The sequence below is a fragment of the Solea solea genome, chromosome 1 (assembly GCF_958295425.1).
Source record: "Solea solea chromosome 1, fSolSol10.1, whole genome shotgun sequence".
Taxonomy (NCBI): domain Eukaryota; kingdom Metazoa; phylum Chordata; class Actinopteri; order Pleuronectiformes; family Soleidae; genus Solea; species Solea solea.
Genome location: NC_081134.1, coordinates 21,110,231 through 21,134,502, shown reverse-complemented (window position 1 = coordinate 21,134,502; position 24,272 = coordinate 21,110,231). Strand labels below are relative to the sequence as shown.

General features: G+C 41.9%; 1 protein-coding gene across 1 annotated transcript; it reads left to right on the top strand.

Annotated features, from left to right (window-relative positions):
- The first annotated feature begins 12,641 nt into the window (after positions 1 to 12,641).
- On the top strand, positions 12,642 to 16,212 carry LOC131468602 (frizzled-8-like). The gene has a single exon (XM_058643051.1). It carries the CDS (start codon positions 12,786 to 12,788, stop codon positions 14,556 to 14,558), a length of 1,773 nt encoding a protein of 590 aa, XP_058499034.1. The 5' UTR covers positions 12,642 to 12,785; the 3' UTR covers positions 14,559 to 16,212.
- The last annotated feature ends 8,060 nt before the right edge of the window (positions 16,213 to 24,272 follow it).

Here is a 24,272-nt window from a genome sequence, read left to right as displayed (position 1 = left end):
ACTTTTCCTTGGTAGTTTGGACGCGGAGTCTTGAAAAACACTGACTGCGCTGATACGACACTGATCCCAATGATAACTTTGTGAAAAACCCTTTAAAACACTTCCAACGACACCACATGGCATTGGTCTGCTGCATGATTGGAAAATGAGACAGCAGTGGTGGTGGTGGGGGGGGGGGGGGGGGGGGGCGGGGGGTTGAGAATGTGTGTTACACCGAGATCATTTATGAACGTTTGCGATGGCAAGGGTTTAATTTGTAGTTGCAGGAAAATGGTTTGCTTGTCAAACCAAAGTAGATCAGCTTCTGTGTTGGGATTGGAATCCATTTTTAAACACAGAAATGATCAACGACTGAGAACACACAATTTTCAAATCTAACCATTAACATAAACACTCACTCTCACTGAAACATGGCACAGTTATGTTATTGTGCAGTATTATGTAGTTATTCTCCTGCACCAAAGTCCACGGAGAAAATTAGCGTTTTTAGCACCTGGGAAAACAGGAGCTGCCGTTCTACTGTGACCTCATTTACTTCATGTCTGTCATGAGTGTAAATCTGAACGAAGGATTTCAAACACTGACGTCACAAAATTGCACATTTGAACGTGTTAATGGCGGCCGAGTGGACAGTGGACCGAGAACAGTGGACCGAGAACATCTGGGATTCTGTGGTGTAAAATTGTTGATTTTCTCTATGGAGTTTGGTGCAGAGAGTGAGTGATGTAAAATCTTACATTTCCAGCTGTAAAAAAGGCTGAAATATGTATAATTGATATTATTTAATTTAAAAACACGCTCAGTTTGGAGTACTGTAGAAAGGTTGCAGTCAGACGATACAGAGTGACATATTTATGGGCGTCTGGACGTTCACAGTCATGTCTCCTCGGGTCGGTTAGCCTTTGACAGCACTATCTCGCAAATGAGGGCCCTCGCAGCTGCAATCCGTGTCGACCCGCCGCGCTAAACGCACCTGCTGTCAGACTTATTCCGGGGCGAGATAAGGTTAATGACGCTCTGCCGCACGCTTTATCTTCACTAAGTGACAAACCTGAAGTTTGTACAGGGGCTGCACCGGCTCGAGGAATGCCATTCAGGAGACGTATGGTGCTCTCGGTGTGTGAGATAACTCCACTGTCATAAACACATGCTTCACGCTCGCCTGTCATATAATCATTTACTGCGGGGCCTGTAGCACAAGCTGCGTTACACACTGAGGCGTAGAAGCACAGGCACATGTTTGTTGCAAGCTTGTGTTTGTAGTCCTCGTACTACTGTAATAAACACGACCAATTGTTTCAATACGACCACATGCAAAGATGTCTGTTGTCCCTGTGCAGGAAGGCACAACTCCAAAATAAAAGCAGTATTATAGAGTTGAGTAAAACTGTTAATATATATGTAACTTTGTATATCCTTCTCTTGCTTTGTGAGCATCAACAATCATTTTCCCTCAAGTCTAAACTGATTTCTTTTGTTTTTGGCACGATGTTTTCTCAGGTGAACGCTCAAACCCTGCTAAAGATTTTATACTCTGTGTAAATTGGGAGATAACCCTCAGTTTTAACTTGATTTTAAAGTTTTGCTAGTTTTGAGCGACGCAAAGTTACGCACGTCAGTGGTTTGTGCTATGGTTCGATAAAAAAGGTCAGTTCTTCAGGGCGCTAATAATTTTGACCCTGGTAGTTTTAGATTTTTGTGTGCAAAGTCAAATAATGAAAGTATCCAAAATAAAACTTGAGTGTTTGGAAAAGCTGTGTTAAAAATGATTTCCTCTGTTTTGAAATACCTATTTAAAACAATGAAGTTTTCATAGAAGGCACTAATAATTTTGTGCTCAACTGTAATTGCAGACAGAGACAACGGGTCCTCGCATGGCACGAGTGTCTCGTCATGGTTCCAAAGACATGGTTTTCTTTGTAGGTCTCATCCTCAACATGTGTGCCAAATTTCACATGTGTACGTTTCCAGGGGGTGCTTTGGAGCCATTACACAGTCGTGTGACCCACAGGAGAGTTTTTGACTGTATTCGAGCATCTGTTTGTCATCAGGAACAACTTTCTGTTTCCCGTTTTCCGTTTTCTGGAGAACATCCGGCTTTACGCCGTTGCCGACACCATTTTCCAAGAAGTCGTGATATTTGCCACACCGAAACAACATTGTGTTTTTGGCTGATTGACCAATTTTGAGGTGCATGTGAAACTCCCTGTGAGCACAGCGAATTAAGTATCAATTTAAAAACACGATTGAGATTAATTAGCATAAAACAAACAACAACAAAAAGACACACGAAAAATGTGAATAGATTTTAACTCGGTACAATTCAAAGTGCCTTCGTCCATTTGTTAGCACTAGATGTAGCAACTGAGCTAGCAACTGAGCTAGCAACTGAGCAGTCCAGTCTCACAGATTTGGTGATTATATAAATTGACCGTAGTGTGAGAGTAAAATTCAACTTTCATTCCATATTTCTTTTCACCACAACCTGTCTAGGCAGATGACCTCATGTTCTCCCCACCGATGCCTCTCGTGTTCATTGTTTTTGTTTCTCTGCTCTCAATAACGCTGTCTATGTACGGGTATGTTGTGATTATACAAACTGAATTGAATTGAAAAACCTCCTTGTTACTTGAATTGTGAAAGTCTGGGCTGATGTTGGGGGGGGGGGGGGGGGTGCAAACAAGACGGACAGTGAAGTCTGTCTCTGTCACATATGTTTGACCTTTGTCTCCGTCCTCTTCCTCTGATCTGCTCCTCCTTCCTCACTCCCACACCGACCCGTGTTCACCCCTGTAACTCACTCCTGTCGGTCTGGGTTAGGGCGGGGGCGCTCACAGTTTACTGTCAACCACTCACTGTGTGTGTGTGTGTGTGTGAGGACAGAGGGATTTGGGTTGACACTGGGCGTGGGGGCGGGTGGGTCGGCGGTGGACACGGTGGGTGGAAGCTTCTGCCAGCTTTTGTCTGGGTCAAGGTCGACTCATCACCTCTCTGTGGAATGTGTCGATCCTGAACCCAGAACCTGGACTCAGGGGAGAAGCCAACACTCTGTCTGTCTGTCCAGCGTTTCTTTTTTTTTCATTTACAGACACTTTTAAACTTTTAAAAACAATTCAAACTATCGTCAAATGAGTTCACGCGACGTCGTAACACTCACCTTTACCATAATCACAAGTCAAATCTTAAGCGGTTCCACAGAAACAAGTTTCCTTCCTCATTTGGACCAGGTTTTGGTCTCTATAAGGACTACCGGTCCTGACAAGGTCAGTGTTTATGACAGAAAACACACACAGAGTTAAAAACAGCTCTCTCTGCTCAGCGGCTGTGTTGACGCACATGGAAACAATCATTCAAATCAGCCGTAAAATTGTCATTTATCATACATTTGTACAAACACACACACACACACACACACACTGTAACTGCAGAGGAAGCTGTTACTTAAGGGGCTTACATGGGTAAATATTGGCAGCGAACACACACACACACACACACACACACAGTGTCAGTGTAAGTCCAGAGCAAGTGAAACGAGGACATTTAAACCCTGCAGGACATAAGTGCTCAGTCCCTCAGACTCGTGTTATTTTAAGCCCGACTTACACATCATCTGATATCCTGAAGCCTACATGGCTTTTCCAGCTCCACCGACCGCTCGCCTGCTCAGAGGACAGACGTAGAGACGAGGACAGACCTAGAGACGAGGACAGATGTAGAGACGAGGACAGACGTAGAGAAGAGGACAGACGTAGAGGACGAGGACAGGTCAGCTAAGACGAGGGGGAAACCGCTCCGTCAGAAGCAGAGATGCTTATCGTGGGAAGTTAATCTTTATGAAAACTGTTGAGAAGTTTCTTTAAGATTCTTCTGGTTTTGTTTGAGATGAATCCGGATCAGACGCGTTCACACTGCAGACAGGAGACATTTGTCACACATGAGCTCACAGAAATGACTTCACTAAATGTTTTAAAGTCACACAGAAACACACAGAAGTGTTTTATATTTATGTGAAAAAGAAAGCACTTTGTATTTTCTGAATTTATGAGATATTTTGTCCTAAATATAGTTTGTGCTTGTTCTGGTTTTCTGATTAAAGTTTAGTTTTGGCTGTTTCCTTGAAGATAATTCTTTCTCATTTTCTTTCATTTTTTTCTTGGCTCTGTGTTTCTGAATTTATGACATTTATTTTCTTTCTGAGCTTTGCTTTTTTTTTAATTTATTAGATACTTTTTCCTGAAAATCTCTTTGGCTGTTTTACAGATTTGATCAGATATTGAGAAGCTTCAGTTCTTGTTGTTCAGTTTTACTTTGCTTTGGAACATTTCTTACTCCTGTTTCATAGTGAAACATTCTATTTGTTTATTTTGGAAAATCAACGCAATCTTTTCATAATTATTTGAATGTATTTCCATATTTGTACATTTTGTTTAGTTTAATGTTTTGTAATGTTAACGTTAAAAACCGGGAAAATGTGTAACTGGGTGTTTGCAAGAAGCTGCAAAAATATTTTGTGTGAGTGAGTTGTGAAAATTGTGTGATATTGGTTTTGGCATGGAGCCACATTTCACCTGTAAAGAAAACTAATTCTACTTTGACTGATCACATGTTGCTGAAACTGTAGTTTACGTGTTTAAAATGACACGTGACTCTCGTGGTCCGTCAGTCTGACGTTGCGTCACCTCTGATTGCCGCTCATTTAAATTAAAAAGCTTTATTTGTCCTCAGGATTACAGAAGTCTTGTCAACAAACACAGATGTTCTGTTATATTATAAATAAGATTCAAAACAAAATCATAATAAAGAACTAGGTCTGCCCTCGTCATATCCGATGACTGTGAGAAACTCCCTGTAGTTCTGTTTATGTTACATTTTTCATTTTAAAGTAGTTTTCCTGCCATTTTAACATCAACTTTGTCGGAGTGTTGAGGCCACGCCTTTTGACATAGAGAAAATGCTTTAATGATTCTAATCATTAACTCGAGAACATATGGACTGAGTTTGGCACGGCTAGCTCAAACGTGCGAGGACAAGTTAGTTCAAATGAGTTGCCATTTTTGTTTTTCCCAAATGGTGGACTTCTGGGTGGGCGGAGCTAATAATATGGAAGTACATTAGAAATTAGCTTGGAATCATGAGAGCAACAAGTACATTAAGTTTGGTTACAATCGGAATAACTATGCGCGACGTGATAGAAAAAAAATCCAAATGTTTGCATTTAAAGAGGCCATAGCATGGTGCTATCTCACTTGTATGTGAGATATGGAAGTGTACTCACAAACATGAAGTCGTTTTATGGTCAAAAACGTCCTAGTCGCTACAAACCAGCCGATGTAAATGTCTCATCACTGAAGCTATCATCAGCTACGCTGTTTCAGACCAAAACCACACCCTCAGAACACAGACTGTCTTGTTATTGGCCAGTTACCTGGAAGTGAGGTTAATGGCACGTCAGCTCTCTGGAAAGGCAGATGCACCGCTAGTCATTATCAAAAACATTGAGTAATGCCGTAATCGCATTTGATCCGGAGTCGAGGTAATGACACAGATACACACAAAAACAAACAATTTTGGCCACTTTCTCTCACGTCAAATATTCACAAAAAATCCTCAAGAAACTTTGGGGTAAGCCCGAATTTCGTCCCAATCCGAGGACTTTTGTCTCACCATGACCCGACAACTGGGGGCGCTATAGAGTCCTGGGGCTCTGGAGTTAACTCCCTCAAAAATGAGCGGAAAGTTGCATATATATAGATATATAATAATCTGAAGAGGTTAACACACAGGCAGTGTTTAGGTCTGAGTTCAGTGTCACAGTGAAGCATCATGGTCAGTGTAGTCCTCTAAATGAAACACTCTTCACTTTCATCGTGGTCACGTCTGCTGCTGTTTCTTCCATCAGGCTCCTGTGAGGTGAGAGCAGCTCGTAAGAAAAGTCCCCTCAGCCTCTAAACTGAATCCTCAGGTCCGTGCAGAACCAGATCCAGGACTAGAGGAGAACGTCGTCTTCATCATGGCTGATTGTGAACAGAAGTATTATAGCTGTTTAAGAACAGGCCTCCTGTCGCTGCACGGGTGTTTTAATGACGCCGAGGGGAACAAGTGGTAATTTACAGGGACAGACCATAATAGTCTCAGTCAGTGTGAGGAGTGACTCCAAATTTAAACCCCAGTATGGTGGGATTATGGAGGGCGTGGCAGACGGGACACATGGTCAGGTCAACGCAGCTGCTTTCATGTAAAACTAAAAAAAGAAAATGATTGGAGATAATGTGACAGATTCACTTCTACACGCGCGCACGCACACACACACACACGCGCACACGGGTGGGTTTTAAAATTTGATGATTTGAAGATTATCTTGAAATATCGTGAATTTTGACACTTTTTACACATGAAGGAGGTAAAGAAACAAAATGACTCCAATAAAAGAAGCTGTTTTTCATTTATGTCAGTCAGTTGAGCCTTGTTGTTGTTGTTGTTGTTCTTCTTCTTCTTCTTCTTCTTCTTCTTGTTCTTCTTCTTCTGTGGTGACTTTTGAACCATGTGCTGCTTATTACAATGAAACTAACTTCCAGGTGACATGAAGCAGAATTTAAATTTACAGTTCATTTCAATGGAAAACTAACTATCATGTAACTGTCTGTCTTCATGTCTGTGTTCGACTTCTAAATGTTGATTTTTCAACCCTTTTCACTGGATTAATGACAATAAAATATCATTTTCAGGGGCCGAAATAGCTCCTGGCAGGAATTTGTGGGAGGAGCCTATCGTTTCCTTCAGATTATTATTATATCTCTGGCTCTGGGGCTTTTGAGGATTAACGTGAATAAAAACTGTTGAAACTTGGCATGGAGGTCAGGTCTGGTGAAAATATGCGATATATAGTTGCTGGACCTGTGTGTTGCTCATGGACTCTGTAGCGCCCCCTAAGGTGAAAACAGAGGCAGACTTGAGTGCCACTGAATTTCCCCAAAACTTGGTGGGAAGATGTTTGAGACCAAGACAAATAAAAAAAAAGGAACCTCAACGCAACAGGAAGTCAGCCATTTTGAATTTGGGCGTCCATTTTGGCGATTTGTACCCTACGTACTGACATAAAGTTGTCGAAAGGTTTTGTGGATTCAGAAGTGAGGTCAGGGAACTGCTGCACTCCTCCTCATGACTGCGTTCACTTTATATATCCAGAGGGAGGGTTGCTGGTTCATATTCTGAGACAGGTCAAGAGCTGTGATGCCCCTGAGCAAGGCACTCACTCCCTCCCTCATTGCTCCAGGGTGCAGATAAGTGCTGCCCAGTGTGTGTCTGTGTGTGTGTGTGTGTGTGTGTTCACTGCAGAGGTCAAACTCACTACGTTAGTGAAGCTGATTTTCAGCCTCTTGTTGTTGTTTGTTTTTGTTTGTTTTAGTTTCAGTCGTGACAGTCGTGATCCTGCACACGCAAAGACTGAAGATTGATGATTGAATGGGAGAGTTTTAGTGTCACTGTTTGCTCTGGTTAATGAGCGGAAGGAAGGTGAAGCAACACAATACACACACAGAGTGTGTGTGTGTGTGTGTGTGTTTGTTAAGGGTGACTGCCTTAAGCCTCACATCACATCAGACTAATTAGTCGTAGGGCTTTTTAAAACAAACGCACGGCAAACTGTGGAGGAATCTAACCTAACCTGTGGAAGGCAGAAGGGAGGGAGGGAAGGGAGGAAGGAAGGAAGGAAGGAAGGAGGGGAGGAGAAGAAGGAATTCTCCATCCATCGTCGACCAGGAGCAGAAGAACAGACACACATGAGCAGACAGTCACAGTTTTCCTCGAATAAAGACTTGAAATGCAAGAAACTCTCATGTTATGAATCAAATCAAATTTGTTCTGTTATTTAGTCTTTGTTACATGTTTTAAACACACACACACACACACACCTCAACATAAAATAAGTAAGTAAATGAAAATCTGAGGAAATGTGATCTCACCTTTTTTTCAAATGAAGAAACACAAAGACAAAATGAGTTGATTAGTTATTTGGTTGATTGGTGGAATGAGACACTTGAAATAGTGTGTGTCTAAAGTGTCTAAAGAGTTTGTTGTTTCATTTCTACTTAAATGCACCAGAGATATTTGAGGTTAAAACTGAGCTTTTTCATTTCTTCTTCATTCAAATGTTACTTGGAAACAGTTAGCCGTCAGTTAGCCGTCAGTTAGCGGGCAGTTAATGTGGAAAAGCTACTTTCTACTTTAGCTACTTCATTTACAACATCAGAAAACAACAATTGATCGTGTTTGTGCGACGAAAAGTGGACTTTTAATTTACATTTCAACATGTTAGTCCATGATTTAAGAATTTAAGGATTTCCCCTCACGTCCATACAAGATCAAGTCTATAAAAATGAATTCATTTGCGATATGAAATCATTTACAAGAGAGTTTATATCCAAAAAACAAGTTGTTTGAACAAACATGTGATTTTTAGGCCCACAAAATGTAAATGAACTGTGTTAAAATGGTCATAAATACATGAATATGCATTATTAACATCACAAACAAGAGAATTTAACATTAAAAACCATAAAAATAGAGTAGTATATACAACGTTTGACAGTGTAAACAGAGCATAAACAGTATGCACTGTGGAGTGTCCACAGTGTCAAGTATAGGATTTGTGGACGTAGCGCTGACATGAGAACGGTTATATTTCCACATAATAGTAACAGGATGAACGTGAGACGTGTTTACGGACATGTTTATTCTTATTAATGCTAATAAACGTAACGGAATAGGTATATTTTCATGAAGGACAGTTGAGTTTGAGAATGTCGCGCGGCCAGACTTCCCATGAGGAGACAAACATTTCAGAGTTTCCCAGCATGCCTCAGTGACTCTGTGAGAAACCCTGCTCCTCCTCCTCCTCCTCCTCCTCCTCCTCCTCCTCGCCCCTCTCTCTGCCATCATGAACATTGAGAGTCCTGGGAGAGTCAGAGGTGCAGGGGGGGAGAGAGGAGATGTTGGGTGGGCAGTGCAGAGAATGCTGGAAAGTGACTTCTAAACAGATGCAGTAATTCCATTTCCCTCCTGTTTTAAAGTTGGTATGCAGGGGGCCGTGCTGTGTGTGTGTGTGTGTGTGTGCGTGTGTGTGTGTGTGTGTGTGTGTGTGTGTGTGTGTGTAACTCTAGAGCCACTATCACTGCTGCAGCACAGACGGCGGGAGGCGTAGTCGACAGTTGGTGGCTGGGGCCACGGAGTCTATCAGCCGTGTTAATCAATACGGGTTCCACTCTGATAGACAGCAATCAGTGCAGCGACCGATCCTCACGTTACTCCTTCATTCATTCTTTCTTTCTTTCTCCTCACCCTCAGGAGGAGGAGGAGGAGGAGGAGGAGGAGGAGGAGGAGGAGGAGACACCTGTTCTTTTTCCTAAAGCCTTCACCTGTGGTTCACAGCTCAGTGTGAGGAATCTGGATCAGGCCCCAAAAAACAGGGTTCTTCCATGGGAATGTGTGAGAGAGTCAGGATTCTGTTTTTTAGGTTTTTATTCACACAGACACAGATCTTTATTTCTATTTGTTCTTCAGAGAAACTTTCAGTCCTCTCACCTTTTATATAATTCACTCAGCGAACTCAACTAAAAACAATTGAACAAGCGTCTCTTTAGCAAATTTACAAGAACTCAGAGCGAATTAGTTTTCATTGTGTTGAGAAACGTCTTCATACACACACTAAACCCTTAAATTAACTAATTATGTTACCAGAAAATGACTGGTAGAAGTTAAAGTCGTTTTTTAAAATATAAGTAAAATTATACTTAAAATATAAGACATTTACTGTACTTCATTCAATCATTTTCTAAAAATTTACTTTTTAAGTTTTAGGAGTCGTCTTTCAACTTGAAGGTTGGGGGTTAAATCCCTGGCTCCACCTGTGTGTGGCACTGAAACGATGACGTGTTCATGGAAAATTGTTTTAAAACAACAACGAGGAAAAAGATTAAGAAAAAGAGACCAAACTGCTGCAAAAGTTACTTTTCTTGTGTCGTCTGGGTTCAATTTGTGACTTTATTTATTAAATAAAACAACACTCGACTGCGACAAAGGGGAAAATATATAATACAAACGCAGGTTTCTGTGTCGAAGCCAAAGAAAGTTGTAACTTTAACAGCAGGAAAATAAAACACGGCAGTGTATTCTTGGCGTTTGTGAGGTCGTAAAACTTCTCAGTGAGGAACGCGACGACTTTCCATCTCCATTTACGTCAAAGACCGCGAGCCAAAGTCAGGACGTGCGCTTCATTTTACAACTTTACTTTTCATTCATTTGTTTTTCAAATCGATTCAGAGAGAAACACAATTCACTCCCACACCCAGCTCACACGGGCGTCCTTTAGCAAACACACATTAGTAATCAGGAGTTAATTAGCTGTGATAAAAACGTGCAAACACGTCTGCCAAACTGAGCTCAGCTCCATCTGAAGCCGGCGAATCCAATAAGACGTGTGAATGACTTTAATTAGTGCTATCACAATGATGGATCTGCCCATGTTAGACACACACACGGACAGTGTGTGTGTGTGTGTGTGTGTGTGTGTGTGGCAGTAATCTCCGGCTCAGCATGCTCCCAGTGAAACATTGGCAACAGCGTTAAGAAAAACAGTTCCTCCTCCTCCTTTACCTTTGGCCTAAGACGACCTCCTGCTGTGAGCTAACAAGACCACATTAAACTCTACCACACACACACACACACACACACACTCCAGTCAAGTCAAGTTAAACTGCAAAACCTGTCCTAGTAATACAAAATATTCTTATATTGATTTTAAAAAAGCATCTAGATCTTGGCTGTCGTGTCTTTTTTGCCTCAGTGGTTCCTGCAAAGTTCCAAATTTAAAGCATTTATTCCTTCCATGTAAACTTTACCCTCGCGCTGCAGCCGCCTGTGGGAGCTTTTGGCTTCCGATTGGGAGGCAGACGAGCCGTTTTTCCTGGGTGTCGGCACAGACTCACGGCCCACGGAGCTGGAGAAGAACATGAAGAACGCAGCGAGACCCGGGGATCGGAAAAGAGACCGAGGTGTCGGAGCTGTCCCTGAAACGTGGACAGGAAACCACAAACCCTCTGCCACATGTGAGGAGGGCTAAACAATTCCATTTAATCAAAGTCAAAACAATTTATTCACGGTCAAAAAACCTGTGTGTTTCTCCTCCTGATTGAGCATCAACTATATGACCTTTGCCTAATAGAGGACACGTCATCCTGCTCAGCGGTGGTAGGTTCCAAAAAAAAAAAAAACAATAAAACAATGCCTTTTACATTGGCTTAAATACCTAAAAGACGTCACTTCAGACTCTAATGTTCCTTAAAACCAGGAAAACGAGACCAGAAACTCCAACACCAATGTGTGAATTTGACTCATTTTACTGCTATTTAAAGCTAAAAGTGAGCTGCAATATTTAAAATTTAAAGACATTATTTTTCTGGGGGAAAAACTGGAAAAAAAATACAAACATTTCCCCCCCATTTTTATGAAAATCAAGGTTTTGCAGTGTAGGGCGGGGGGGGATCGATACAGTGAAATATCGCGATATTTGAGACTCCAGGTACAGAGCGCCACGTTCATGTTGAGGAGGAACTTTGAATTCATGGAAAACAACGTGAAATAGTGAGAACAACAGCTGCGACGTGAAAAAGATTCTCCCTCATTCCTCACACACATATTCACACGCTGTCAGATTAGAGAGAAAAACGGAATGATGAGCGGCGTAAAGTCGCTGTTCTTCTGTTTTTCATGAATCACAAACGTTTACAGTTCAAACATAAATGATTCATCGATGTGTTTAAAATAATTCACCGCGACGGAGCCGGAAAATCACAGGTCAACGGAAAAGTCAGGCGAGACATTAGAGATGTGAGTGACATGGGTAACGACGTGACCTTTAACCCCCCCCACACACACACACACACACACAATAAAGACACATTGTGACCAGGTTTTTAACTTCGCACGAGCAACACATGCAGAAAAATTTCATTTTGTTTAAGTTTTAGGTGGAAAAACTAAATAAACTAAAAAAAAGTAACTTCTGAGTTTTTGTTTTTTTTTTCAGCAAAGATTTGTTTAATGACGTAAATCACATTTAAACACACAAAACAAACACTGTCTGTCAAACAAACAATTACATATCTTTATACAATACAATAAACTAATAAATTAATGTGTGTGATTGAAGAGGGTTAAATAAACCTATATAAATAACTTTATTCATAGTTTGAATCTAAACAAGCTTTCGAGGTCAATAAAAACGAGACAATATTAGTTAAAAGCAGTTAATCTGTTAATGTGGGGCAAATATACAAAGTGATTTACTGACAGTTTACTCTTCATTGTCTGCGGCGCTAATTACATTCACTGCTAATGTCTCTATTGTCCTTCACACACACACACCCTCCCTCCCTAGGTGTGCGTGTGCGCGCGCGTGTGTGTGTGTGTGTGTGTGATTGTAACCCTTCCTCCAGGGTGAACATTTTAAACAAACACCTATAGAAAGAGTCGTGGATTGACGTTTTACTCTGCTTCTTCCCTCCCCCCGCGGGAGGGGGGGGAGTGTCCTGGCTGTCCCTGTATAAAACCCAACACACCCACTGCCCGAGGAGTTTTCACACACACTCTCTCACACACACACACACTCACACAGAGACAGAGAGTGTGTGTCAGACTGACAGACAGACAGTCTTGTTTTTTTTCGGGACTATGGTTCCAGCAGCGTCACTGGATTAAAACCGCATCTCTGTTGCGCAAATACCGCGACCATGGAGCGGAGCATCCCGGGCTGGTGCGCTCTGCTCCCGCTGCTGCTGCCGCTGCTGCGCTGCGCCGCCGCAAAGGAGCTGCAGTGCCAGGAGATCTCGGTGCCTCTGTGCAAAGGCATCGGCTACAACCACACGTACATGCCCAACCAGTTCAACCACGACACGCAGGACGAGGCCGGGCTGGAGGTGCACCAGTTCTGGCCGCTGGTGGAGATCAAGTGCTCCCCGGACCTGCGCTTCTTCCTGTGCAGCATGTACACACCGATCTGCCTGGAGGATTACAAGAAGCCGCTGCCGCCGTGCAGGAGCGTGTGCGAGCGCGCCAAAGCGGGTTGCGCGCCGCTCATGCGCCAGTACGGCTTCCCGTGGCCGGACCGCATGAGGTGCGACCTGCTGCCCGAGCAGGGCGACCAGGACACGCTGTGCATGGACTATAACCGCAGCCAGACCACGACCGCGTCTCCTGTGGTGGTGAAGCCCACGAACCGCCCGCTGAAGCCGTTCAACCCGCGGAAGAAGAGCGGCTACGCGCGCGGCGGCGTCCCGGGCAAACACAAGCCGGCGTCCTCTCAGCCTCAGTGCGAGCCCGGGTGCTTCTGCCGCGCGCCCATGGTGCCGGTGACCGGCGATAACCACCCGCTGCACAACCGCGTCAAGACGGGCCAGATCCTGAACTGTGCCATGCCGTGCCACAACCCTTACTTCACGCAGGAGGAGCGCACGTTCACCGCCTTCTGGATCGGACTCTGGTCCATCCTCTGCTTCATCTCCACGTTCGCGACCGTGGCGACTTTCCTCATCGACATGGAAAGGTTCAAGTACCCGGAGCGGCCCATCATCTTCCTCTCCGTCTGCTACATGTTCGTGTCCGTGGGCTATATCGTCCGCTTGATCGCGGGACACGAAGAGGTCGCGTGTAACCGGGAGAACGGCGCGGAGCACATCCACTACGAGACCACGGGTCCCGCGCTCTGCACCATCGTCTTCCTGCTCATCTACTTCTTCGGCATGGCCAGCTCCATCTGGTGGGTGATCCTGTCGCTCACCTGGTTCCTGGCCGCGGGGATGAAGTGGGGGAACGAGGCCATCGCCAGTTACGCGCAGTATTTCCACCTGGCCGCGTGGCTCATCCCCAGCATGAAGTCTATAGCGGTGCTGGCTCTCAGCTCCGTGGACGGGGACTCCGTGGCTGGGATCTGCTACGTAGGGAACCAGAATCTGGACAACCTGCGTGGGTTCGTGCTGGCGCCGCTGGTGATCTACCTGTTCATCGGGACCATGTTCCTGCTCGCCGGGTTCGTTTCTCTCTTCAGGATCAGGAGCGTCATCAAACAAGGAGGCACTAAGACCGACAAACTGGAGCGGCTCATGATCCGGATCGGGGTTTTCACGGTGCTGTACACGGTGCCGGCCACGGTCATCGTGGCGTGTTACTTTTACGAGCAGCACAACCAGCAGACGTGGGAAATTACGCACAGCTGCACGTGCAGCAGCAGCGGAGGGGGCAGCGCGGACACGGACAGACTGAAACCGGACTACGCCGTGTTCATGCTCAAGTACTTCATGTGTCTGCTGGTGGGGATCACGTCGGGCGCGTGGATCTGGTCCGGGAAGACCGTGGAGTCGTGGAGGACGTTCTGCACGCGCTGCTGCTGGGGCAGCAAAGCGTCCGCGGGCTCCATGTACAGCGACGTGAGCACGGGACTGACGTGGAGGTCCGGCACCGCGAGCTCCGTGTCCTGCCCCAAACAGATGCCTCTGTCGCGGGTTTGACCCTCAGAGACTTCACGTGCGGGGGAATGTGTTTCCACGCAAAACTTTACAAAACTTCACGGAGAATCACTTTTGTTTTAGTCCTTAACGATGGAAAATCTGTGCGTAAAATGCGCGCTTTTGACGTTGTTGTGGTTTTTTTTACTCTAGAAATAGGCTGGAAATAATCCTGCAGATTAATAATCCTGCAGATTATGTGAGTCCTGAGTAACTGAACCAGCGAATATCAGCTCTTTATTTGTGTTGAAGGAACGAAGTTGGTTTTGTTTTGGCTGCTCTGGGGAAAAAATGGTTTTGTTCAAAAACAACAACAAAACGACTGATTCTCAAAACGACTGATTCTCATCTGAAAGGAGAGTCTGTGAAGTAAAGCAGTTTAGAAAAATACAAGCCACAAAAATGGGAAGTTATTTATTAATAATAATTGAGGATTTCTATGTTTTCCCATCGGTAAATGTCTTTATTTTGGACTGGAACGAGGTTATGACATAAAAAATATTGATAATTATCGCGATATAGGTAAACTGAGTGAAAGTCCAAAACAATGACATGTGATGTGTTTGTACAGTGTATAACCTCTTATTGTGCGATTGAAGAAAATATTCCATTTAGGTTTCATCACGATACTTCACAGACTCTCCCTTTACATGAAAGAGTGTTTTTATTGTTTTTGTTTGTTAAATTATTTAATTTGAGTCAAAACAACAACAACTGCCACCTTTGGTCACATGAGCACTGCCCTGATAATAATAATTATTATTAAAATAATATATAACAAATACGTTTTAATTAAAGTTATAAATAAGAAATAACACAATAAAAGTGAATTTTAACAAAAAAAGAACATGTGACTGGTTTCAAAAGTGTAAACGTTAAAGTTTGTGCCCTAAAGTCCTTTTTTAATTCATTTCAGTTAAATTAAAAACAACTTTATTTGTCTCCTGGGGGCAAATTCAGTGGATTATTTCATTTAAAACAACATAAACACAGTGACACAAGTGTCATCGTTGTTTATTCTCATTATTTTTCAATTGAAAAAAACCTGTCACCTGTTTTTTTGTTGCAAAAAAATCAGTTTGGGAAGTCAGAGCTCACTCATCTGTCGCTGTGGGGGGAGAGGATAAAGAGAGAGGGAGGGAGTGTGTGACTAATTGTGTCTCCATTGTGCGTCAGCGTGTTGTAATTAGCTCATTAATGAAAGCCCTAATGGCTTCTTTTTAAATAATGAGAACTCCCAGCAGCAGCAGCAGCAGAACAATGAGCCCAGAGGTGGCGTCTTAATCTGAGATTAAAGATTAAACGCAAACACATCCACACATACATTTATTATATATACATTATGGTATATACTGTATGTACGTGACGTCATCGTCTTCTTACTGTATAAGAAAAACCGCTGTGTCTTAAACTCACACACACAGTTCAATAAAATGCCTTATTATTAACAACAATAATGATAATGATAATAATGATACTGTGTCATATACGGGTTGCATCAGCGTGTGTAAATAAAAGTTGTATTTATATAATAATTATTGTACATAGACGAGTGTAAATGTGTGTATATGGAAATTTCTACGGGATTGTAAATATGTATCATTGTCACTTTGATATAGAAAGATTCTATTTTGAGAATAAATCGACTTTTTATTGAGGTTTTTTTTCCCTTGACTTTGTGACATTTTTAAAAGTGTGTGTTTTCACATTGAAGACCAGGTTTTTGTGTGACTCGGGTTTGTCGACGTCAGGCGAGATTAGAGGCTTTAATCCCACACTGTGAGTCACCACAGGTGCTCCTCTCACTTTAGGCTGATTATTATTAACTCTCTTTAGCTTCTCTCCTCCTCATCCTGCCTCTCTTTTCTTACTGTATTTAATCCACTTTTACATGTTTAGAAGGAAATTAACTTCACCCACTCTGGTCTTCACCCCCATGTTTTGTGGATCAGAGCATCTTTTGTTCTTTATTCACCTGCTAAAGACAGTAAAACATGATCATTCACTGTCTCATCCTCCTCTTCTTCATCACATGTACTTTAGACACTGGTTTAGTGACATTAGATGAAGATGGAGCGAGAGACTCTAATTATTATTATTTAATTTAATAGTTATTTGTTATATTTTCTACACTCGATCACATTCCCTGGTGTCTCGTGTAAAGGAATTATTGCTCATCGTCATGGTCACCTGAAGTGTCCAAAAAAAGCAAACAAGACTGGCTGGACAAACGTGTGGAAGCCCATTTTTGCCAAGAAGGAACAAAAAAACCATTGCGTACCACTGGCGGCACACGCACCACAGTTTGAGAACCGTGGCTGTATAGATCAGGGGTCTCAAACTCAGGTGACTTGGGGGCCGCTGAGGTCTCAATATGTTACAGAATTTCAAAATAAAGTGTTCATATACATATATGTCTATATATATATAGACATATATATACATACATAGATATAAATATATATAGATATATATGTGTGTGTGTGTATGTATGTATTGACTATCAGGTGTATAGTGTTTGTGTGTGTGTGTGTGTGTGTGTGTCAAAGCTTGTAAAGTGATTTATTTTGAAGGGAACAGCTCGTGGAAGTGTTTCAAATCCTGGGTTTTATCATTGTTATTATGGACAGACGGACACTGTCAGTGTCTGAGGACAAACATGTCTTTAGTGTGAGATAATTTCACTCACAGTGAACTCAAATCACGTGATTCTAATAAGATAAATTGAGGAAAACCACTTTGGATTCCAAAGTGGGTGAACAGAGGAAAAAGTGGTGTTGTGCTGCCACCTGCTGGTCAAATGTTAAACAGACAGTCATCAGTGGTGACTTAACAACAAAACAACAAAAGTTTGTTGTTAAATAAAGTTAAAAAAAAAATGTCAAGGTCAGGTCATAGCTGAACAGCTGTACCTAAAAAGTGGCAGGTGACGTTTCCTGTATGTGTTTTTGAACAAATGACACAACCTTTTTTAATCTTACATTAAAGCCCACATAGACCGGAAGCTCCAATTAACGCTGCATTTGTGTGTGTATCTGCGTCATTACCTCGTTTATGAAACCCTAAGTTTGATGTCGTCATCAAAAATCCTCACCACTCCTCTCACCACCGTAGCGCCTCCTGGTGCGGGCACTAGTCCGGGCACATCCGGTTGCGTACATTCAACCGCAGAAGAAGAAGAACTACTCTCGTTGTAGCTGCTGAGATGCAGAGCATCCACCGTGCCAGAGGGGGAGCTGTGTATCTGAGAGCTGGCCTATCTATTACGTCACTTCCAGGTACCTGGCCAATCACAGTACAGTAGGAAAGCTCTCGTTGGCTGGCCAATCACAACACAGTCCTGGTTCTGGGGGTGTGGTTTTGGTCTGAAACAGCGCGGCTGACGAGAGCGTCAGTGAGGAGATATTTTGATCGGCTCATTTGCAGCGATTAGGAGGTTTTTAACCATGAAAACAAGTTAATATATGTAAGTAGACCTCCATAACTAACATATATGTGTGATACAAGCATTCTATGTCGACTTTAAACAGCCTTTTTCTAGTGAAAAACTGAAGTTCTCGCTCCCACACCAAACCCCATTGAGAAAATCTGTGTTTTAAGCTCACAGGGACACAGGAGCTGCTGGTCCACTGCTGCCTCATGTGGTCACTTTGTGTCACTGAGGTAAATCTGAATGAAGAATTTCAAAAGCTGAAGTGAGTAAACAACACATTTGAAGTCACTGATGGAGGCAGCAGTGGATAAACAACTCCTGTGTGCTGTGATGATAAAATTGATGATTTTCTCTATGGAGTTTGGTGTGGGAGAGTGAGGGGTTCACAAAATGACACAAATGTCAGCGTTCCTGCTGGAAAAGGCTTTCTAACATCGAAATAAACATGCAAAGATGTGAGTTGAACCTTTCATTGAGTGGACTAAATATTTTTTTGTTCTTGTTTTTCAATGAGCAGCCGTGTTTTCAGTGAGAGTGAGCACATTTAAGTCATCTACAAGTTTTCTTCAGTCTTTATTCAAGATTCAAGATTTCTTTATTGTCATACCAACACACATTAGACATGAGGTCAGAATGAAAATCAGTCTCTCCAGAACCCGGTCGGCCCAGCAATAAGAGAATAAGAAAGAAGAAATAAGAAATAAGAACCAACAGTTTAACTTAACAAAATATAAATTAAAAGAGATCAAACTCTGGATGTAAGGTGCTGTGCAAAAAAGAATTTGGTGCAAGGGTGTGTACGGTACTGGGGGCATGTGCAAAGTACAGTACGTGGGGGGGTGGGGGCAGCAGGGCTATGGGGGCTACAGAGAGTTCAGGAGTCTGACAGCTCCAGGGAAGAAGCTGTTCCTCAGTCTCGTAGTTCTGCTCTTGATGCTCCGTAGCCTCCTGCCTGAGGGGAGGGGGGTGAACAGTGTGTGTGCTGGGTGAGTGGGATCTCTCATGATGCAGGTGGCCCTTTTCCTGCATCTGGAGGTGAAGATGTCCGTGATGGTGGGGAGGCTGCTGCCCACGGTTCTCTGTGCAGCTTTCACCACTCTCTGCAGAGCCTTCTTCTCTGCTGCAGAGCAGCTGCCGTGCCACACAGTGATGCAGGGCACAGGACACTCTCCACAACACATCTGTAGATGGTGATAAGGGCTGACCTTCCTAGCCCAGCGCGTCTCAGCCTCCTGAGGAAGTAGAGGCGCTGGTGTGCCTTCCGGACCAGGCTGGAAGTGTTGCTGCTCCAGGTGAGGTCGTCCTTGAGATGCACGCCCAGGTACCTGAAGCTGGAGACCACTTCCACCGCTGTTCCTCCGATGTGCAGGGGAGAATGGGGGGGATGTCTGCTCCTCCTGAAGTCCACGATCATCTCCTTTGTTTTCTTTGTGTTGATGCAGAGGTTGTTTACCCTGCACCAACCTTCCAGGTGTTCCACTTCCCTCCTGTAGCTGGACTCATCGTTGTTGCTGATGCGTCCAACCACTGCTGTGTCATCAGCAAACTTCACAAAGTGACAGCTCGGATGTTTAGGTGAGCAGTCATGAGTGAGCAGGGTGAACAGAAGAGGGCTCAGCACGCAGCCCTGGGGGGAGCCAGTGCTGAGGGTGATGGAGTTGGAGGAGATGTCGTGAATCCTCACTGACTGCGGCCTGTCTGTCAGGAAGTCCAGGACCCAGTTGCAGAGGGGGGGGCTCAGTCCAAGTGAAAAGAGTTTATGGATCAGGGTCTGTGGTATGATGGTGTTGAAAGCAGATGTGAAGTCGAGGAAGAGCAGGCAGACATAGGAGTCTTTGCTCTCCAGGTGAGTGAGGGCTGTGTGGACCACAGAAGAGATGGCGTCCTCTGTGGATCTGTTGTTCCTGTATGCATATTGGTGGGGGTCCACAGTGATGTCGATGCTGTCCTTGATGTGCATTCTGACCAGTTTCTCGAAGCACTTCATGACTATCGGGGTGAGAGCTACTGGCCGATAGTCATTCAGGCCTGTCACTGTGGAGCCTTTGGGGATGGGGATGATGGTGGCAGTATGAGCACATCCCTGGTTCCTGAAGTAATTTCTAAGTATTTATTATGTCCCAATGTGGATTTACAGCAAAGTCCACTGATCTGACACTGCACGTACAGTATCTGGTCATAACCTGACATCCTATTCCACAATCTAGCTCCTTATCCTCTCAGAAATCACTTAAAAATTTGCTTTTAACTAGCTTTAATGGGTTAAGTGTCTTCATAAGCATTTGTTTTCGACCATGGAATTCATATATAGCTCCTTATTTTATTGTGATTATTGAAATTTTTGTGTTTGCTTCTATCATTTAATCCCATAAAGCACGTTGTAACTTTGTTTGAAAAAGTATTATCATGTTAGGTCAAGGTTTACTTTATATAAATATCTTTATTAATCAAATAAAGACTCATCTCACACTGAAGTCATGCAGTTTGTGTGTGTGTTGGGGGATGGGGGCAGAGGTTAAAGGTTATAGGTCATGTTTGCCATTTCTCACATTCTCCACAGGGTCAAAAAAACTCAATATAAATATCTTTCTCAATCTGGAGTTGAGTTACAGCAGAGAATTTTTACTTCACTGCGGGTGTGAAAACAATTGTGTAAAAGTTTTCACTTAAATCTGACAAAATAGCAGAGCATTGGCAGGATTAGCCCGGATTAAAGCAGATTATGTTATGGTAATCTGTTGTTTTGGGGGTTTGTTATGTAAATTATCTCCTAAAAAACCTTAAAGCTGCAGTAGGCAACATTTTCTTTGAGTTAGTTTTATCAATAATTCTGTAATAATCCATCAGCATAATGTTAGAGGTGGATGAATCAGAGAATGAGAACTGTCATTTCTTTTTAGTGCATTTGCTCAGAGTGACCACTAGATGGAGGTAAAGACAGGATTATTTTTTCTAGTTTTTGTGCACATTTGTAAACAAAAGCAGCTCCAAAAAGCAGATTAATACTTATAATACTGTTTACATACAGTATACATATATATATATATATGTATATATACATATATATATACATACATTAGTTATGTTCATCAAAGTCCTTTATGTTTTTAGATTTTGTAAATTAGTCATTTTACTTGTACTGGAAAAGAATATTTCTGTAATCGTAGCAGAGCAGTGTCTGACAAGACGTCAGTGACTGGATTTTTCTTTTAACCAAGGACAAATATCTGAGAGAAAAGTGTGAGAGTGAGTGAGTGAGTGAGTGAGTGAGTGAATGAGTGTTCGCAGAGTGTGATGAGGTCAGCAGCAACAACACACACACACATAACTGTCACACATAACTGGAGCAGGTTTATGTGAACAGTCACCAGGTTTTGCTTGTGTGACCTCTTGACCTCTCGACCTCAGTGCAGGTCCTTTCTCCACGCTCCGACCTCCTCACCACCATCAGGTCTGAGCAGCTCTAAATACCACAGAAGAAGAAAAAGAAGAATGGGATCAGTATGAGGCAAGTGTTCAGGTCACGGCTACAGTGGACGTGAGGTGAATCAGAGGTCATCGTTCTGACCTGAGAGGAGTGTCAATTACAAAGTAAAGTCAAGATTCAAATGTTATTGTTGTTGCAAATTGCTAAAGTGAGAAATTTTTGGGATTTAAAATAGTCAAGGATACAGTTATGTCTACTGTTATAGAGTGTATGCGTATTTATTAATTGTATATTGTGTTTATATCTCATTATTGTGTCATTTTAATTTTTTGGATTCTAGTAATTTTGCGACTCAGAGAAACACACAATAATTCCAATGTACTCGTACACATGGAAAATTAACTCCATTCTATATTCTATTCTATTTTATTCAATTTTATTCTGTTCTGTTGGAAAAAAAACACTTGTATTAAATTAGAAGTGAAGAAAATATTAACATTAACCGGCACACATTTAAAAAATATGTTGTGCATTTCCGTTCATTTTGATTTAATTCACATTTACTCACAATATTTTATTGGATTGATTTGAAAAATAAACCCCACACATTTCTTTAACTGGAAGTGATTTTTTTTACAATCTTCTATGAGATGTTTAATTTATTTATGTGTTTTACTTTAGTAAGTAAGTAAAATTTATATATTTAGACATTTTATTTTATTTTTACATTCATAATTATAGACATGTGATTTATTTTTCATGTTTTGAATTTAACACAAATTTTTAAAAAAAGAAAAAAAAAGGATAAAAAAAAAGCAGGCTGACTAAAATCAATCAAATGAGAATTCTGCTATCATAAAATCAGGTCAATAAGACACAAAGCGAATTTTGTAGGGTTTTAAAACTTTGGTGTAAAGAGAAAAATGTCCTGAATGCTGACAACAGAGAGGACACACGCACTGTTTCCTTCTGAAATATTAGAATTTAGAACTGACGCTGAGTGACGGCGGCGAGAAAGTTGAAGGACTCATCTGAGCGGGGGATTGACGTAACAGCGGGGTCACACTGGGTTTGTGGAGCGGCCATGTTGAAGGTCAGAGGTCAGGTCAGTGTGTCTGTTGTGGCGGCCAGCACTCAGTAATCCAGACGACAGCTGATCGCCGTGACTACGAACACCATGTCAAGGTCAGTCCTGAATTTGTTTGACCGACTCATTTTCTCACAACACAAGACAACTGCAACTGCTCGAGACACTGAGAAACTCTGCCTTAACACACCATAACAGAAGTGAATAATTTATATTTTTTACTTTGCAAGATCAATGAGAACATTTTATTTGTATACAAACAAAAACAATCATTCAGTTAGCATGCATAGTAAACTTGATGTTGTAAATTAAAAAGTACAGAAATGTCACTTTGTATCACTTTCATTTTAAATCAGTTAAACTCTTGACCTGTTTACATTCAGAGATTACAAATGTTTACATAATGACAGGCAGTGACCAGTGGCTAATCGACAGCTTTGGCAAACAAGTTAGCAAACCATATCTAGCTAACACGCAACATTATCCTACTATTTTTGTTCTTTCTGTTCACAAAATAAATGAAAGTCCAGTTTCCTTGAGCTTGTTTTTCTCCACACATTTCCCAAAACATTCTTTATCTAAACCTAGATAATTATCTTGCTAGCTTATCATTGCTAATTGTATTTTGGCTGAACATTTGGTACCAGAACGAGAGCCAAAACAAAATTAGCTTTGATTAGCAGGATATCTTGCTGGCCAATTATTGCTAATTTAATTTTTTACCAGGCAAGAACCAAAGTAATTGGCAATAAGAGATCAATGATTGGCATGATATCTTGCTAGCTTATTGTCACTAATTTTGTTACCAAAAACCACAGCCAAACAAAATTAGCAATGAAGCTAGCAAGAGCGACATCTGTCAGCGAAACAAAAGCCAAACAAAATTAACAGTGATTAGCTAACAAGATATATTGCCAGCTAATCATTGCTCCTTCCAAAATAGGAGAGTTTCATTAGAAACCTAAATAAGGAGCTAAAAGTATTGCTACTAGTATTTATTTTAGTGCTGGGTAATACGGCCAAAAATAAAACTTTAAAATCAGCTGATATCGATAATTAAAACAATTAAAGTTCAACTCACATTGGTCAGTATTGATATTATGCCAAAATATTGATTTTGTTCCTGGGTTTATTGATAATTAACCAGTTAAAACACTTATTTGAACAGAAAAACGTTAAAAAAATTCAGTGGTAAAACATTCAAATTCAAACATTGAAGTTAAAGTGTGATGTAACAATGAATAACCATCACTTTACATTAACTTTTAATACTCGCCACGGTTAGCAACACTTTTCATATTAAAGTTCTTTTCATTATTAACACAAAAAAAAATCTACACTTCACAGCAGTTCTTCCCAAAGTGTGGACCAGGGCCCATATTTGGGACTTGCAGATTCTGCAGGTGGGCCATAAAAAATCCCAGATTTAACAAATTAATTCAAACATACACTATATTCTCTCTTCTACTGGAAAAAGAAAACTTAAATCCAAATTTAATATATTTTATTACATTTTATATGACATATGTTTACATTTAAACACAACAGAGTTTCAGTTGTGTCCAAAATGGCAATCAATAATGAGATTATGGTTATTCACTTGTAATAGAGACAAAACGTTGTAATTCCAATCATATCTGTTTATTTTAAAAATCATGCTAATGTACAAATGTGAACATGGGCCCTCAGAACCTGCAAACCTCTGTTTTATGGCATACATCTGTGCTTAAGATAATAGTTAAATCTATATAAATGGTGTTTTTTGTCCAA